Source organism: Taudactylus pleione, unplaced genomic scaffold (assembly GCF_031769625.1).
Source record: "Taudactylus pleione unplaced genomic scaffold, aTauple2 ptg000497l, whole genome shotgun sequence".
Lineage (NCBI taxonomy): Eukaryota > Metazoa > Chordata > Amphibia > Anura > Myobatrachidae > Taudactylus > Taudactylus pleione.
In genome coordinates this window covers 3,183,537-3,200,972 of record NW_028284899.1, presented here as the reverse complement: position 1 = coordinate 3,200,972, position 17,436 = coordinate 3,183,537, and the positions used below count along the sequence as shown (strand labels likewise).

The 17,436-nt window shown below is 49.3% G+C and overlaps 1 protein-coding gene across 1 annotated transcript in view; it reads right to left on the bottom strand.

The window, feature by feature from the left end:
- Positions 1 to 17,436, bottom strand: part of LOC148502448 (uncharacterized) — a 93,087-nt gene that overhangs the window by 13,593 nt on the left and 62,058 nt on the right. The window contains exons 8-9 of the mRNA XM_088449886.1: positions 7,152 to 7,237; positions 4,897 to 5,218 (exon numbers count right to left, since the gene is read on the bottom strand). Of these exons, the coding sequence (XP_088306012.1) occupies positions 4,897 to 5,218; positions 7,152 to 7,237 (408 nt within the window). The remainder of the gene's footprint in view (positions 1 to 4,896; positions 5,219 to 7,151; positions 7,238 to 17,436) is intronic.

Genomic DNA, 17,436 nt, shown 5'->3' with positions numbered 1-17,436 from the left:
CCTCAGGTCTACCTTTGGCTGCTCCCTCTCATTCACTCCCCACATCCAGTAGCTCACCCGGGGAAAGATGTATCAAACCTGCTAAGAGGACAAGTGGAGAAGATGCCTATAGCAACCAGTCAGCTTCCAGCTATTACCGAGTACATTCTATAAAATTGATAGGTAGCACCTGAATGGTTGATAAGGGGCAACTGCCACACTTGTCATCTTTAGGTTTGATACATCTTCCCCCATATTGTTGTCTTCACCTCTGGATCATCGTCAGGATTATACCTTTCCTATTCCGTGATGCTACCAAACACTAGTGCACTCCTTAATCATTTCTCACCTAGACTACTGCAACCTTCTTCATTCTGCTTATCCTCTTGTCTGTGACTCTTCTTTTTAATATCTAATTAATGCTGCTGCTAGATTGCTCTTTCTTTCACACTGCTCTGCTTATGCCTACTCTGCCAAACCCTTGCCCTTTCAGAATTTTAATTCCTCAGCCTTACCTACAAAGCCTTCACCCTCTGCTCTCCCACCTACATATTCAACCAGTCTCCCTTAGCGGCCTTCCCACCTCACTGATCACCACCTCCCATTCCCGCCCCCAAAGCGCCTCCTGAACTACCCCTAATCTATGGAAGGCTCAATCGGACTGTCCCCCAGAAGTCATTCCATCAAATGCTCCCTTAAAACTTACATATTCACTCAAGCCTACCAGACCACCATGTAAGCCCTACTGCCTTACCCACTTTGTCTCCTCACCACTACCTCTCCCTATAGAAAGTAAGCTAGCTCTCCCAGGCAGGTCCCTCCCAGGCAGGTCCCTCCGTCGCAATAATAAAATGTTGTAAACCCTGCTATAATGACTTAACCAGTGTCCCCAGACTGGCCCCTTATGCAGTGCCCCCAGACTGGACCTATATGCAGTGCCCCCAGACTGATCCCAGCCCCAGCTGGGACCAGTCTGGTCGTCGTCGGCGCTCCCACTCCCGCTGCCTCGCTGTGACTGGATCTAGCAGGCGCGCAGAGTAAGCTCTTCACATCGCGCATGACGTCATGACATCACCCGTGCAATGCATCACTGGGAAAGCTGGCCTATGAAGCGACCGGAGGCTTCTGTAGCCTCAGAGGCCAGCGTTCCACACCAGGAGGCGGAGGGTGACCGGGAATGCGGTGGGGGTAAGTGCCGGGCAATGCGCCCGCAGAAAACAGCCTGGGGAGAACACTATATTATATATATATATATATATATATATATATATATTTATATATTAAAGTAACTGTAAAATGTGCTTGTGGTTGAAATTGGTACATTTTTCCGGTAAAAATGTTTTACTTTGTGTTTTTATAGAGCAATTTAATAACAGTATGTTCTACAAAGGTGAAAGGAGTAGCAACTTGTTTTTAGGATATACATTCAGTATCAGGGAATGCCGGCACTTAGAATACTGGCGCCGGAATCCGGACACCTGTCAGAATCCAGGCGCCGGCATCCCGAAGGAAGTAACGGGGTTGGCGGGAGGGTTAGGCACAAGGGGGAGGGTTAGGCACTAGGGAGAGAGGGTTAAGTTTAGGGTGCAGGGAGGGGGAGGTTAGGTTTAGGCACTAGGGGCGGGAGGTTAGGTTCAGGCACCGGGGAGGGAGGGTTAAGTAGGGAGAGGGGGTGGGTTAGGATACCTACCAACAGGTGTCAGTGTCCTAACTTTGTCGGGATGCCGGCATCAGGATTTTGACCGCATCCCATTTTTAGACAGAACATTACCACATTACACGTCCGTGTCAACATTCTGAATGTCGACATAATGACTCCATACAGTCAACAGTATGTGGAAAGCTACAGGATCATTTGTATGTGTATTATGTAAAAAAGCAAGGACACATGTTAAAAACAGTTGTTTGTGAAAGACAAACCTGGACACTTTAGTCTTCATTCTAGCACCCTGCACCACCTCTTTCCTGCCTGGGGTGTTGCTCTCTGCTCTGGTGCTTCTAGCATACACTGGTCTGTGCATCAGAAGTTTGTTGCATCAGCAGAGTGTGCTAGAAGCACCAGAGCAGAGAGACACCACACACAGGAAAGAGGAACTGAACGGGTTGTGACAGGTGCAGGGTGCTAGAATGAACACTATCACTTACGATAGTGTAATGTGAAGAACAAACAGCCAGTTGAAGGACGATCAACAGAGCTAGGCACCATAAAATATTGCAAGGTTACTAAGAACTTGAGCAAGTCATGCATAATTCTTTAAAAGCTTGTAAATAGAACTCTTTGGAGATAATAGTGTGACCAATGATATCAGGCTGCCTGCACTTGTCACATACAATGAAAGAAAGGACTTTTCGAACAGATAAAAATGACTTTAGAATCATGTGACGAGTACATTTAAGGATGTAGTCATAGGTGTATTTATAATGGGTGTGCACTACACATGGGCCCCTGGGTCTTGGGGGGCCCTCACCGCACACCCTGCACTCAGTGTATACTTACCTTGCTCCGGCAAGTGGGTCTCCTCGAAGACTCCGGCACTGTGCCAGAACCTTAGATCTCTAGTGCGCATGCGCCATCTTCTTGAATATCACAGGCAAGATGGCACCGCGGAGGAGGAAGAGACATATTTGCCAGCCCAGAGTAATGTTAGATGCGGGGGGCACTGCTAAGGAGGAGATCCATTCCCTAAGGCGTTACGAAGACCCTGGATGTAGATGTACATTTTAGAATGTAAGGTCTCACGAGCAGGGCCCTCTTCCCTTATGTGCTTGTTCTTCGCTTAATTATACAATCTTCTCCTCCGCACCAGCACCTTACGCTTGGTTTATACCACACTGCTGCTTACTTGAATATTATGACTGCTGATGCATCAATGTTTATGAACCATGTTCTTGTCCTGCCATGTCCTGTTCTGTAAGTCACTGTATTCTTGGTTTGCTCCTTGTTATGTACTCTATAAGGCACTGCAGACCCCTTGTGGCACCATATAAATAAAGGAGAACAATAATAACAATAAATAAGGACAGGCCTGCCCTGTACTATCAGACTTCCGTTTTTGATGGTTGTAACTGAAGTTGGTTGTGCTGTGTCGCCGATAAACTGAATCATTCTTTTTATCTGTAGATTACAACTTAGACCAGGCATAGTTGTAAATCAGTTCCAGAGAAAAGCATAGCTGCTATGTATTTCAAGAATGCTGCATAATAGACACACCAGAGTGCTATCAGCTAATTATACAGTACACTAGCAACTAGAATAAACACTGGGGTAGATGTATGAAGCCCAGAAGCGGTATCAGCGCATGTTATGTGCGCTGATACCGCTTCTCCCCGATGTATGATCGGGGTTCTGGGCGGTAAATGACAGGGGCGCTATGCACCCCTGTCATTATCGGTGCTGCTATCTACAAGATAGCAGCGCCGAGCGGCAGGGCCATGTACGAACGGTCATACCGCATGACCGTTCGGCCGGCTGTAGCTGTCGGTATCCCTACAGCAGGGACAGCGCTGTCCCTACTGCGGCGGTTGCCGGCTCCAGGGTTCCACGCGGGGATCTTGCGATACTTGCGAGATCCCGCCCATGCTCAGTGGAGCCGGCCGGGACAGAGACACAGCGCATCAGCACTAGGCTGATGCGCTGCTGTCTCTAGCGGGTAGCGCCGGAGGGGACAGTTAACGCTCCCCCTCTCCGGCCGATGAGATGTTCTTACATCTCATCGGTATTGCTTCCTGCTTCGCCTCGGTAAAGAGGCGAAGCAGGAAGCGTTATAGCGGCACTTAACGTGCCGCTATCATACATCAATCCACTGTGTTGTATACTAGCTACCAGTATTGTGTCTGTTGTCTGTTTACTAATTAATAGCATTAGCTCTTCCTTCTGTACCAGACGCCATAAAGGATTGTGTATTCTATGACATTTATTCTAATATAACGTAATGTGGCATCAATAGTGCTCATTCTGGCACCCTGCACCTGTCACAGCCCGTGCAGTTCCTCTTTCCTTCCTGGAGTGTCGCTTTCTGCTCTGGTGCTTCTAGCAAACCACTACTCCTTCCCTGCACAACAAACTGCTGAGATACAGACCAAAGTGTGCTAGAAGCACCAGAGCAGAGAGCGACAGGTAAGAGGAACTGCACGGGTTGTGACAGGTGCAGGGTGCTAGAATGAACACTACATTCACTAAACCACACCCAATTTTTACAGACTCACGTGAGAATAGCCAATAATACTACAATGGATATGAAGTGCTAGGAAATACAATATTTAATTTAGCTCAAATTTCCATGCCTTCTCTTTCATAGGACATCCCTTCTTTATGGCTTTGAACAACAAAGAGTATGGGCTTATCAGACCGTGGATGTGAACTCATGCAGGTGTGGGCGCAGTTGGCCAAATTAGGCAGGGGTTGGTGGATCGATATGACCTTATTTTGTCCCAATGTTGAAAATTCACAATGTCGGGAAATATGCTATACTAGTTAGCAGCCCGTCAAAATGACGGGACATTGTCACGCCCGCGAAGAGTCAAGTTTAAGCATTCAAACGGGTCACTTTTCGGTAATTTCTGCTTGGCAGCTTGGGGGGCTGCGAGTAGAAATGTCAGCGGTGGCGGCTGTACGCACCTGAACAGGGCAACAATTGAATTGTTCCTTCGGGCGCCATCTAGTGGCCGCCGGCGAGCAACACGCTTGAATTGTCCCTAGCCTTTATATATATAGATGTATTTATTTATCTTCTATAAGGGTTGTACAGAGCATGTATATTCCACTTTTGACTCAACTGCCCTGAGAACATTCGGCGAAAAAGGCTTATGTATCATGCTGATGCTTCTCGGAAAAAGCAGTGCTGGCCACTCTGCTACTCTACCACGAAGCCCTTTTTGGCCCAATCTGGTTCCGATTCTGAACACAGTAGCACTGACCTTAGCTGAGGAAATAGAAGCCTGCAGTTCTTTGGATGTGTTTATAGGATCCCATGAGACCTCCTGGATGATTTTATGCCGCGCTCTTGGAGAAAATTTGGTAGGCCGCCCACTTCTTGGAAGGTTTATTACTGTTCCCATTTTTCTCCATTTGGAGATTATGGCTCTCACTGTGGTTCGGGCGAGTCCCAGAGCCTTAGAAATGGCTTTGTAACCCTTTCCAGACTGATAGATATCAACAATCTTTTTTCTGACCTCTTGAGGAATATCCTTTGATCGCGGCATAATGAGCTTGCTGAATCTTTGAGCTGGCAAGTTGACTCTGGTGGTAAGGGTCAAAATAAGTGAGGTTTATATTAGTGATGGCTGGCTGCTGTCTTTTATCAGCTATTTATTCCTTTGGGTTGATAAAACTAGAGAACAATTATGTTTTCATATAGTACGAGTTGCTAATGGATGACTTTACTAATTAAATAAGTGAAACAAGAAAGACTTATTGTAGTCAGGATCCCTTTATCTAATACTAGAACTGGTTTAAAGATCCTAAGAAAATCCAGGATCACATATATGCAGTAAGAGAATATACAGTATCAGGTAAGGAGTAATTGTTTATTTACATCACTGTTTGTAATGTTTAATCATTCATGCAGTACTGATTACTAGTTCTGCATATACTGTGTCTATGATGCTACTTGATCTTTATTACAGTATAGTATGTAGATTGTCAGACTTACAAATGCTTATAATATAAAATATGTGCTATAGTTGAAAAAGTAGGTTGTGTGTCAAGTTACAGAAAATTAGTGTGCAAGATAAGTATAACCATATGACTTCCCTTTGCCTCTCCCAGTACTTTAACTAGTAATCCTTCCCTGCACAGTGCACTCTCACCTGACACCTCTCTGTCTAATATCCCAGCACTGTCCCCTGACTCCCCTCCTACTGCTCTCCCAGCACTGTCGCCACTACTCCTTCCCTGCACTGTCACCTGTCTCCCCTCTGCCTGGTCTCCCAGCACTGTCCTCACTACTCCTTCCCTGCACTCTCACCTGACCCTTCTGCCTGGTCTCCCAGCACTGTCCCCACTACTCCTTCCCTGCACTCTCACCTGACTCCCCTCTGCCTGGTCTCCCAGCACTGTCCCCATTACTCCTTCCCTGCACTGTCACCTGTCTCCCCTCTGCCTGGTCTCCCAGCACTGTCCTCACTACTCCTTCCCTGCACTCTCACCTGACTCCCCTCTGCCTGGTCTCCCAGCACTGTCCCCACTACTCCTTCCCTGCACTCTCACCTGACTCCCCTCTGCCTGGTCTCCCAGCACTGTCCCCATTACTCCTTCCCTGCACTCTCACCTGACTCCCCTCTGCCTGGTCTCCCAGCACTGTCCCTACTACTCCTTCCCTGCACTCTCACCTGATTCCCCCCCTCTGCCTGGTCTCCCAGCACTGTCCCCACTACTCCTTCCCTGCATTCACACCTGACTCCCCTCTGCCTGGTCTCCCAGCACTGTCCCCATTACTCCTTCCCTGCACTGTCACCTGTCTCCCCTCTGCCTGGTCTCCCAGCACTGTCCCCACTACTCCTTCCCTGCACTCTCACCTGACTCCCCTCTGCCTGGTCTCCCAGCACTGTCCCTACTACTCCTTCCCTGCACTCTCACCTGATTCCCCCCCTCTGCCTGGTCTCCCAGCACTGTCCCCACTACTCCTTCCCTGCACTCTCACCTGACTCCCCTCTGCCTGGTCTCCCAGCACTGTCCCCATTACTCCTTCCCTGCACTCTCACCTGACTCCCCTCTGCCTGGTCTCCCAGCACTGTCCCTACTACTCCTTCCCTGCACTCTCACCTGATTCCCCCCCTCTGCCTGGTCTCCCAGCACTGTCCCCACTACTCCTTCCCTGCATTCACACCTGACTCCCCTCTGCCTGGTCTCCCAGCACTGTCCCCATTACTCCTTCCCTGCACTGTCACCTGTCTCCCCTCTGCCTGGTCTCCCAGCACTGTCCCCACTACTCCTTCCCTGCACTCTCACCTGACTCCCCTCTGCCTGGTCTCCCAGCACTGTCCCTACTACTCCTTCCCTGCACTCTCACCTGATTCCCCCCCTCTGCCTGGTCTCCCAGCACTGTCCCCACTACTCCTTCCCTGCATTCACACCTGACTCCCCTCTGCCTGGTCTCCCAGCACTGTCCCCACTACTCCTTCCCTGCACCTACAGTTACCATATAGACAGCCATGACACTGATATTACATACCTGTCTGTTAGGAGGAATACAACTGATGACGTCAGTACAGGGATCCTCCCCGGATGTTCGTGAAGAGGATGGGTCATGTGTTTACCACGTGATAATCACAATCTAAACCTGTGTCTAACATGTCATACACTAACAATACAATACAGAGAGTGCCCTCTGTGATGGACATGTTGCTATAGAGAGGACATGGGGAGCGGAGGCACAGTCAAATATTAATGCGCCTTACATAATGGGCAGCCACCCGGTAACATGTGACCTATCCGTGGTGTCCTGGGCGCCATGTTTACTAAGGGAACAGGTCATGGCAAATGTGTTCCCTGATAGGGAATGTGCAACAGGGTACTGCTGGTTATGCTGCTCTGCAGGAACAGTCACTCACGCTCGCCAGACGGCTATAGCTGCATCCTGCCTCCCTATGTGCCGTTAGGTGCCTACTTTGTAAATGTTCTTGTGGGAGCAGTGACTCCACTTTGCAGAATTCTCTGTCACAACCTGATTTTTTCCTTGCCAATATTTTTTTGTAATGCTACAACACTGTGGTATCGGTAAGGTGTGTGCTGTTGTGTTATAGGCGCTCAGTGGGCTGCTATCAGGCCCCTGGGGCATGCATATCGCTGGGAAGGCCAGTGGGACCTGGAAGGTGGTAATGGCGTAGTGCAAACTGATGTGACAGTAAAAATGGGCTCTAGCCAACCAATAATTTGCCAATAGTAGAACTTTATTTATAGTCCTATGGCTTGCTCACAGTTCTTTACATCTATCTCCCCTGCACAGTAATGTTGGCCAGGCTCGTCACTGGCCCTCTCTAGTTTACAGACGGTTGTTGATAGAACAGTAACACAAGATAGCTGGTTTTTCTGGGTGTCATTGTTCCAAATATTCTCAGCAAATTTGCGTCCTCGTATTCCATGGGGCTCTGCAGGGCCGAAACTAGTATTTTTGTCACCCGGGGCAAGACAGTAATTTGGCACCCCCCTTGGTAACTCCCCCATAGTAATGCCCCCTGCAGCAGTGCCCCCATTATAATGCACTTATAGTAGTGTCCATATAGTAATGCCCCTGTAGTAGTGCCCATATAGTAATGCCCCTGTAGTAGTGCCCTTATGGTAATATCCCTGTAGTAGAGTCCATATAGTAATGCCCCTGTAGTAGTGCCCTTATGGTAATATCCCTGTAGTAGAGTCCATATAGTAATGCCCCTGTAGTAGTGCCCTTATGGTAATATCCCTGTAGTAGAGTCCATATAGTAATGCCCCTGTAGTAGTGCCCATATGGTAATGCTCCTATAGTAATGCTGCTTACACAAAAAAACATACCTTAAACCCCACTCCTGCGTCGGTCCGCCCGGCTGCTCCTCGGAATTATGGGAGAGATATCGTGACGTCTCTCCCATAGTGCCCGTTGGGAGAGCCGGAAGCTGGAGTTCAGGGGAAAACTCCAGGCTCCGGGTACTGCGGCACTGCAGGGAAGGAGCCGGGCGCCCGCTGGTAATAAAATCTCAGCGGGCGTCCGGCTTGAAGCCCCAATACGGCACCAGGCTGGAGGACACTGGCGGTGGGTGCAGCGCTGCACCTCCAGCCCCCTCCTAGTTGTGCCCCTGGGCTCTGAATATGTAGCATGTCTATGTAGATGTCAACTGTTCTTACAGATCCAAAACAAGCTCTTCTGTATGCAGTTGTTACACAAACTCTCAGTAGCATGCAGACACACAGGGAATAATTCAGCTCTGTACCTCTCTGGGTTAAATTACCTAACATTGGGGCAAATGCATGAAGCTGTTAAAACCCCCTTTTCTTCTTCAGGGTCTATAGGGGAGACAATGGGGTGTAGGTGGGACTTGGAGGAACGGACACCAACAGCAAAGCTTTTCAATCTCAGGATGCTCCGGTCCTTCCCCTCAATACCCCGCCCAGTTTAGGTGGTGTTTGGCAGGAGCTGGTTCACCGTTTTAACAGCTTATTTTCATGATTACATTTTATTTTCAATTATTTTACAACTGAGCAGCAGCATGAGACAGTCCTTTGGACGTCTGCAATGCAGCTCCATCACCCCTCCGCGCCGCCGTAACACCAGCCCTCGTCTAGGTATTCCAGGTGGGGCTCTGAGGGGGACCCAGCTAGCAATGCTCCCCGGTCCCCAGCCGGGACTCAAAGGGACAGGTAAGGCAGATCCCGATGGCTGGCACCCGTGTCTATGCGCAGTCTTGCCTCCGGTCTCAGGAGACAGACTGGAGGCGCTGATGTGGACAGCGGTTCGTCCAGATTAGCACTAGACCACCACAGCATTACAAGCACTGGCACAGCATAGGGGAAAATGCGCTCTCCCTTTGGCCCCTCCCCTGGCTCAGGGCGCCATTCCAGGTGCTGGCAAAAATGGTCCCCGTGGTAGCTTCCCCTATGAGATGGCCACAGCAGGTACTCCCCGCAAATCCTTTGCCTCCCCATGGGTAGACGTACTGTACTTTCTACCTGCAGAGTCTAGCGGATACCTCTACAGCCCTTAAACAAATGCTGCAAAAGGAGAGACCCTTACCTAGTAAACCTACTAAGCGTGCTGTGTTATCTTCCCAGTCCACCCAGCTCTCAGATTCTGATTTACCATCCGGGGAGGCAGAAGATGCAGACCTCTCTCACACCCCTCTAAATTGAATATACCTGCACTTGTGAGAACTGTAAAACCTATTCTTCAAATAGAAGAGACATAACCTGCTCCTAAGGCAAAACAGACACTCTTTAAATGACAAAAGTTACCAGAGTTTGGAATATGCCCAGTAAAAGATTTCAGCTGCCTAAATGTTTAAGTTCCTTTTACCCTCTTCCCGCTACTGTTTGCACTGAATGGGAAGTTCCCCCACCAGTGGATTCCCACGTGACACGTCTAGTCAAGAGTGCTACCTTACCTATCTATACTGCAACCTCCTTGAAGGAGACTACGGAGAAGCTTGTCATCTATATACTCTCTTACAGGAGCTATTACTCGTTCTGCCAGGGCTACAGCCTGGGTTGCAAAACCATTGAGAGTTGGGCAGAAGCCCTAGATGAGAGATTTCCCTCTGATGCTTTGAGAGAACTGTCGTACATTTCTCACATTAGAGATGCAGCCCCCTAATTGGATACTGCTCTCCTAGCCTCCAAGGCATCTGCCACTTCTGTAGTAGCCCGCCGTATTGTTTGGCTCTGCTCATGTAAAGCAGAGGAGGGCTCTAAAAAAGCTTTGGAGTATCTGCCTTATTCTGGGGATATTCTGTTTCGCCCAAAATTGTGACTCCCTTGGTCGCTTCCAAGACGGCGTTCCTGCCCTCTGGATATAATGCAAAGCCTCAGATGTCATCCTTTCATCCTCAAGGAAAAGCTAAAGGTCAGTCCTTTCCAAGACATCAACTAGGGCCTCCAAGCCTAGGACCAAACAGACCTGGGGTATGAAACATCCACCTACCAAATCTGAGGATAAGCCTTCAGCCTGACGGTGCGGGCCTCTCCCAGGGTGGGAGGCTGACTTCTTCAATTTGGCCAGTTCTGGCATCAGACCACATAAGATGACTGGTTAAGAGAAGTTGTTTCCCATGGATATGCCCTGTCCTTCCTTAGGAGACCCCCTTAGCAGTTCTTTTGCACATCACCTCCATCGGACCCAAATAAGGCCCTGCTGCTTCAAAAGGCCATTCAGTCCTTACTACTCTCAGGAGTAATAATTCTGGTCCCCTCCTCAAAGCGAGGGAACGGCTATTATTCTACCCTTTTCTTAGTTCAGAATCCCAAAGGGTCTCATTGGCCTATCCTCAACCTCAAGTCTTTGAACAAGTTTATCAGGGTGCCTAAGTTTCTTATGGAAAACCTCCACTCTATTATCCTGGCTATGGAGCCTGGGGACTTTACCTTGTCTTTGGACATTCAGGACACTTACCTACATGTACCTATAGTGCCTTCTCATCAACAATATTTCCAGTTTGTTATACTACAGCAACATTGCCAATTTCAGGCTCTGCCTTTTGGCCTTTCAATGGCTCCTCGGTCTTTACCAAGATCATGGCAGCCTATCTTTGTCGTCAAGGGATCACACTGCTCCCATACTTAGACGATCTCTTGCTGTTGGACAGCTCCCCAGAAATTCTTCACCGCCATCTACAGTTAACCATTGCCTTTCTACAAACACACGGTTGGCTAATCAACTGGAAAAAGTCTCCCTTGACAACTTCTCAAAGAATGGTACATCTGGGAGCCCTCCTGGACTCTCAGGTTCAGAGAATCTTTCTAACAGCAGACTCAATCTTGGTATTACAGCACCGGGTGTGCAGACAACTACACAGTCACCGAGTATCCATGGTGTCCACCTTCGACATGGCAGATTTCGCTCAGTTTCACTCCAGGCACCTACAACACCTAATCCTCTCCAGGTGGAACAGGCTGCCCCATCTGCTCAGATCCCAGATAATGGGCCTCTCCCCGGAGGTTCGCCTGTCCCTAGCCTGGTGGCTAGAGACATCCCACTTAGGGGACGCCCCTTTTGGATCCCAGACTGGGCACTCCTCACCATGGACGCAAGCCTCTGCGGGTGGGGCACAGTGACCGAACAGCACTCCTTTCAAGGCCGCTGGACTCCAGCCGAGGCAGTATTAGCAATCAACGCCCTGGAACTCCGAGCCATCTACAGAGCTCTAACGCTGGCTCAGGATATCCTTCAGGGCAGGCCAGTACAAGTAAAGTCTGACAACGCCACGGCAGTGGCCTAGCACAATCACCAAGGAGGCACTCGAAGTCGGACAGCAATGGCAGAAGTATCCGGCATTCTCACATGGGCTGAACGCCATCTCCACAGTGTTCATCCCAGGGATTCTCAATTGGGAAGTGGATTTCCTCAGCCGTCATGACATGCAGCTCCTTGTGGACAAATGGGGTCTACCGGATGTGGACCTCATGGCCTCAAGATAGAACCACAAACTTCCGGTGTATGGAGCCAGGACAAGGGCCTCCAACGTGGCCTTCGTGGACGCATTATCTGTGAGGTGGATCTTCCATTTGGCGTACCTCTTCCCTCCAATATTCCTAGTTCCTCAGGTTCTTCGGAAGTTCAAACAGGAAGGGGTCACAGTCCTGTTGGTTGCTCCCGCTTGGCCCAGACGCCATCGATACTTTGATCTTCAAAGTCCCTCCCTAGATCTTCCTCTTCAACTTCCTCCTCGACCAGACCTATTGTCTCAGGGTCCCTGTCTACATCCGGACCTGGCCAGCCTGTCTTTGACAGCCTGGCTATTGAAACATTCCTCCTATGGGCTAAGGGTTTTTCTAACTCTATGGTCCAGACCATGCTCAGAGCACATAAACTGGCCTCGGACAGAATTTATCACCAGATATGGCGTACATATTTTCAGTGGTGTACTCCTAGAAACGATGACCCCCAAGTTTTTTAGAATACTTACCTTTCTTCAGGCTGGATTGGATCTTGGACTCTGCCTAGCATCTCTGAAAGTGCACGTCTCTGCTCTGTCCATCTGGTTAAAGTGCAGAATTACTCCTCTACCAGTTGTACACACCTTCCTACAAGGTGTTCTATGTATACAACCTCCCTTTGTCCCTCCTGTGACTCCGTGGGATGTCAGTGGTTCTCCACGCACTTCAGGGACTTCCACTCGAACCCCTGGAATCTTTTTAATCCTTCATCGGGACAGGGCTGTTCTTAGAAAGCGCCTATGCTTCCTCCACAAGGTGGTTTCTCATTTCCACCCTAATGAGGAAATTGTGGGTCTGGCCTTTCAGTCACCAGACCTCTCGGCAGGTGAGGCCTCTTTGGAAGTGGTCCATGCTCTGAAGATCTACGTGGACTGTACTAGTTCCATCAGGAAATCGGACTCCCTCTTCAGCTTATATGGATTCCACAAGAAGGGATGGCCAGCTAACAAACAGACTCTGTCCAGATGGATTCGCATGACTATATCACAGGATTACACGCAGTCAGGCCTTCCTGTTCTGGCTACAGTATCTACTTGCTCTGTGGGTCCCTCTTGGGCAGCCCAGCGTGGCGCCTCAGCTGAACAGCTAGGCAGGGCGGCCACCTGGTCTGTCCACACCTTTCTTAGGTTTTTTGTCTTTGTTACATTTGTCTCTCAGGGTGCTTCCTTCGGTCGCAGGATTCTCCTCTCAGCTCAGGAGTGTCCCACCCCTTAAACTACTGCTTTGGGAAATCGCCATTTTCTCCCTGTGGAACCCTATGGACCCTGAAGAAGAAAAGGAGAGTTATGGTAAAACTTACATTTGTTAACTCTTTCTTCAAAGTCCATAGGGTCCACAGGGCATCTGCTCCTGACTTCTATGGATTTCTTCTCTTGGTCACTTGTTTCCATCTCTGAGTGAGAGTGTGATTCTTCAGTGTACCGGTCTTCCTTCTCTTCTACCCTACTCCTACCTTGGGCTTGTTAACAAAACGGAGTTTCCCTCAGGCTGTGGGCGGGGCGTACGGGGAAGGACCGGAGCATCCTAGGATTGAAAAGCTTTGTTGTTGGGGTCCAGTCCTTCAAGTCCCACCTACGCCCCATTGTCTCCCCTGTGGACTTCAAAGAAAGAGCGTTAACAAGGGTAAATTTACCATAGCTCTCCTTTTTTAGCATTTTTACCTAAAAAAGGGGTTATTACCATATTTACAAAGCAACTCATGGAGAAATCTTCATCTTGTCTTAACAACGCCACTTTCATCTTGCCTCAGTAATGCCGCCTTCATAACTGGAAGCATTATGGCTATTTACTAAACAACGCAAAGCTAAGCTTTTCGTTGCTTGTCCAGTATCACATAGCACCACCTGAGGGCGGCACTAAGGGGCAGACTAAGCTGTGGAAAGTGATACATTGGAGTGTGATAAACTAACCAATCATCTCCTAATTTTTCAAACACAGCTTGTAACATGACTGTTAGGAGCTGAGTGGCTGGTAGTTTATCACTTTCCAGAGCTTAGTACATCTCCCCCTATGTTACTGAACAGTCCCTTCTCCCAACGTCTTTGGTCCACAATGAGATCTGTGCCCGCATGCACCCATTCCTTATCGCATCAACACTAGGCCGACGCTATACAGGCAGGGCAGGGATCGTCATCGTGGCGACTTATTGTAACACCTCTCCAGTGGTTCTCTAGTGAAGTGGTTCTCAAACTCGGTCCTCAGGACCCCACACAGGTAACGTTTTCACTGACACATTTTAAAAGATCCACAGGTGGAGCTAATTATTCCACTTGTGATTCTTTGAGGAGACCTGGAAAACATGCACTGTTTGGGATCCTGAGGACCGAGTTTGAGAACCTGTGCTCTAGTGCATTTCAAGATATCAGCATTGCTGCAATAAGCGGTGATGCACAGTGAGCCTGATGTGGACGCTAATGCAATCGTAGCTGCAATCCCGTATGCAGCTGCCGTGTGAAAATCTGCTAATGCTACAGCCTCCTGGAAATGTATTGAGATTTCCACAGACTGGCAGATCCAAGCAACTGCGTAAGAATATGCAGCGATGGTTGCAGATCCTCCTATAATTGACCCGCGTAAACTTATGATTACACAGAATGGGCAAGGGAACTGAGATACTGGCGCCATATTTACTACGTACAGGATGACAGATGTAAGCAGAAAAAGGTCACAACACGCCCGCGGTTTTGCCATCACTACCTGTTACTTCGCACAAATAAATCCTCACTACAACAGCAGTTGCATTTGATTGCAATTCAATCGCATTGTGGCTAAGATGCATGCGCTGCCGGACGATAATCGCTCAACTGTGAACAAGCGTCCAAATCAATGCTAGTACAATGCCAGTGTTAGGTGGCTCATCATGCAGAATTTGATTAAATTCGACTGCTCCCAAGTGATCTCTTCTCTCGGCTACCTCTAGTACATACGGTAGTGGATTTCTCAGGAGGCATCAGGACAGCTAGCCTTTTTTATTTAGCACTGCGCATGGAGATTTGTGGGAAGTGGGGTGAGGTTGGGTCAGCAGAGCCGCCCAGCAGTGACAGGCATCATCAGGCTGCTCTGCCTCTGCCTGTTACAACATCACAATTGTGCCACTGCCGGCAGTGGCACGATTGTGATGTTGTGACAGGCAGAGGCAGAGCAGCCTGATGATGCCTGTCACTGCTGGGTGGCTCTGCAGCTATGCTGAACAGCATTGTCTGCGGAGCTGGCATGGGCGTTGCAAGTGAAGACTTTGGTCAGCAGAGATGCTGAAGCATGAATCTATGGGCCTGATTCAGACTTGGGAATAGAGGCCTTGATTCAGAGCCAGACGCTATGACAGAGCGCTCGCTCTGAATCAGGGCCGGCCTTCTGAATTTAAGAGCAGCCTCCTGGACGCTCGCATAGCTGTGGGTAACCACCCACAGCTATAGCGAGCGGCCAAAATGATGGTCGCGATGGTCAAGACCATCGCGACCATCGGGCTTGCGACGAGACCCTTGCGGTAGGGTCTCGTTGCCGCAAGCCCTGGGTTGCTTTTGGCTCTATCACAGCCAAAAGCACTCCCACTGACATCACTTGTGATGTCAGTGGGGCCGGCCCCAGACGGTAGGCGTTCCCATGGGAAAGCCTCCGTCTGGGCAGCCACCCCCCGGCATGCCCACCAAAGGGGGCGTGCTGTCACTCACCATCGACAGCACGCCCCCTTTGGGGGCTTGGCCGTCGTTAATCCGGTCTCGCGCATGCGCACGACGGAGCCGCCTCCGTCGTGCGCATGTGCACTTGACCAACATCGACCCGCTTGCGAGCGCTCAGCAACACAATTTGTATTGGGGAAGGGGCAATCGGACCCCTAAATCTGCCTATAGGTACAAAAGCTCTCTACTGGATCTCATCCTCTCTCTAGATTAGGGTAGGCTCTCTATTTTATGGACTGAAGTCTGTTTTTTTCACATTGCAGGTTTCCTCTGGGGCAGACCCTTAATATAGCCACACTTCTACAGCACCATCAGGGGTCTCCTCCTGTTCTAGCTCTTCTACTGGCTATCACACTCTGGCCAGGTCACAAAATCTCCCTCACCCTAGCCGCCTGTAACGTGTCTCTTCCCTGTGTTGAAAAATTCTGAGATCCGACTTCCCTCTTCCTCCAATAAATGCATGCAGCCAACAGGCCACATCCTTCACACTTAATATTGGCTCACTCTGCATTGCGTGAGCTCTAGAACGATGAATGGGCGATGCCTGCATCTCCACTTGCAACTGAAGGTGCGTAACTGGGCATTATCAGATAGGCAAAGTTCTGTGAGGGCATTTGGCAAGGGAATTGTTCGCTATGCCAAGTTGGCCGAAGTGTAAATGCGCCTCCTTTCAGGCAGATCTTTTGCACCAAGGATTGAGTTGGTGTAAGTGTGAAGTGATGCCTATGAAACCAAGTGTATGTAGTACATGGGCATTCCACTCTCAATGGAGTACAACACTGCATATAGCCAAATATACGCATTTAGGACCTGATTCAGATATGTATGTAAAAGCCAATGGTTTACTTAAATAATCAATGGCAGGGCATCTGCGCATGTGCAGAACGGGTCCTGTGATCACAGTCACAGTGCCCCCGAGCTGCAGCCAGATTGACAGGCTGCGGCCATTTGGGATGGATTCATAGAAACGGAGTGCATCGCCTCAGTTTCCTGAGAGTGCTGAGGCCAGGGTCTGCGTTGTAGGAAACAAGAGGCCAGAAGCCAGCCAGGCACTTACGCAGCCTTGCCAAATCAGCGATGGTCACGATGGTGATCCAAGGCAGCGTCTACGGATCCTGCACTCTGATCACAGATGCATGCAGGAGGTGTCTTTCCTACGGACACTCTCCTGCTGCATTAGCAGATTAGTTGGATGGTATTGCACAGCATCTTCCTTGCGGCCGTTCTATACTGTCCACATCTAAATCAGACCCTTAGTTCTGTGCACACAGGTGCAATTATGGATGTTGTGCATTCAACTCTGAATTAGCCCCATAGTCCCAAAACAATGGCAATCCTGTACCAGAGAGCCAAGTAAATTCACGGGTTAAAGCACTAGTGAGCCGTGATAACAGTCTGCTTGTCCTTCCTGCCAAGAAGCACAAAGATATCTGCCAATTGTTCCCAGCACTCCTGTCTGTGTATATCAGGCTCCAGCAGGTGTCCTCAAAAGTAGTTCCTTTTATTTTCAACCTATTATATGGGAATCAGTATGAATTACCGCTGGACCCCTTGCCGGTGGTTCAAATCCCGACAGCATGGCCGACAGAGGAAGAAATCCCGATCATCCCTAGGTAAGTACTGACTAACCTAATCTACCCCCTAACCCTCCTTTAGGGT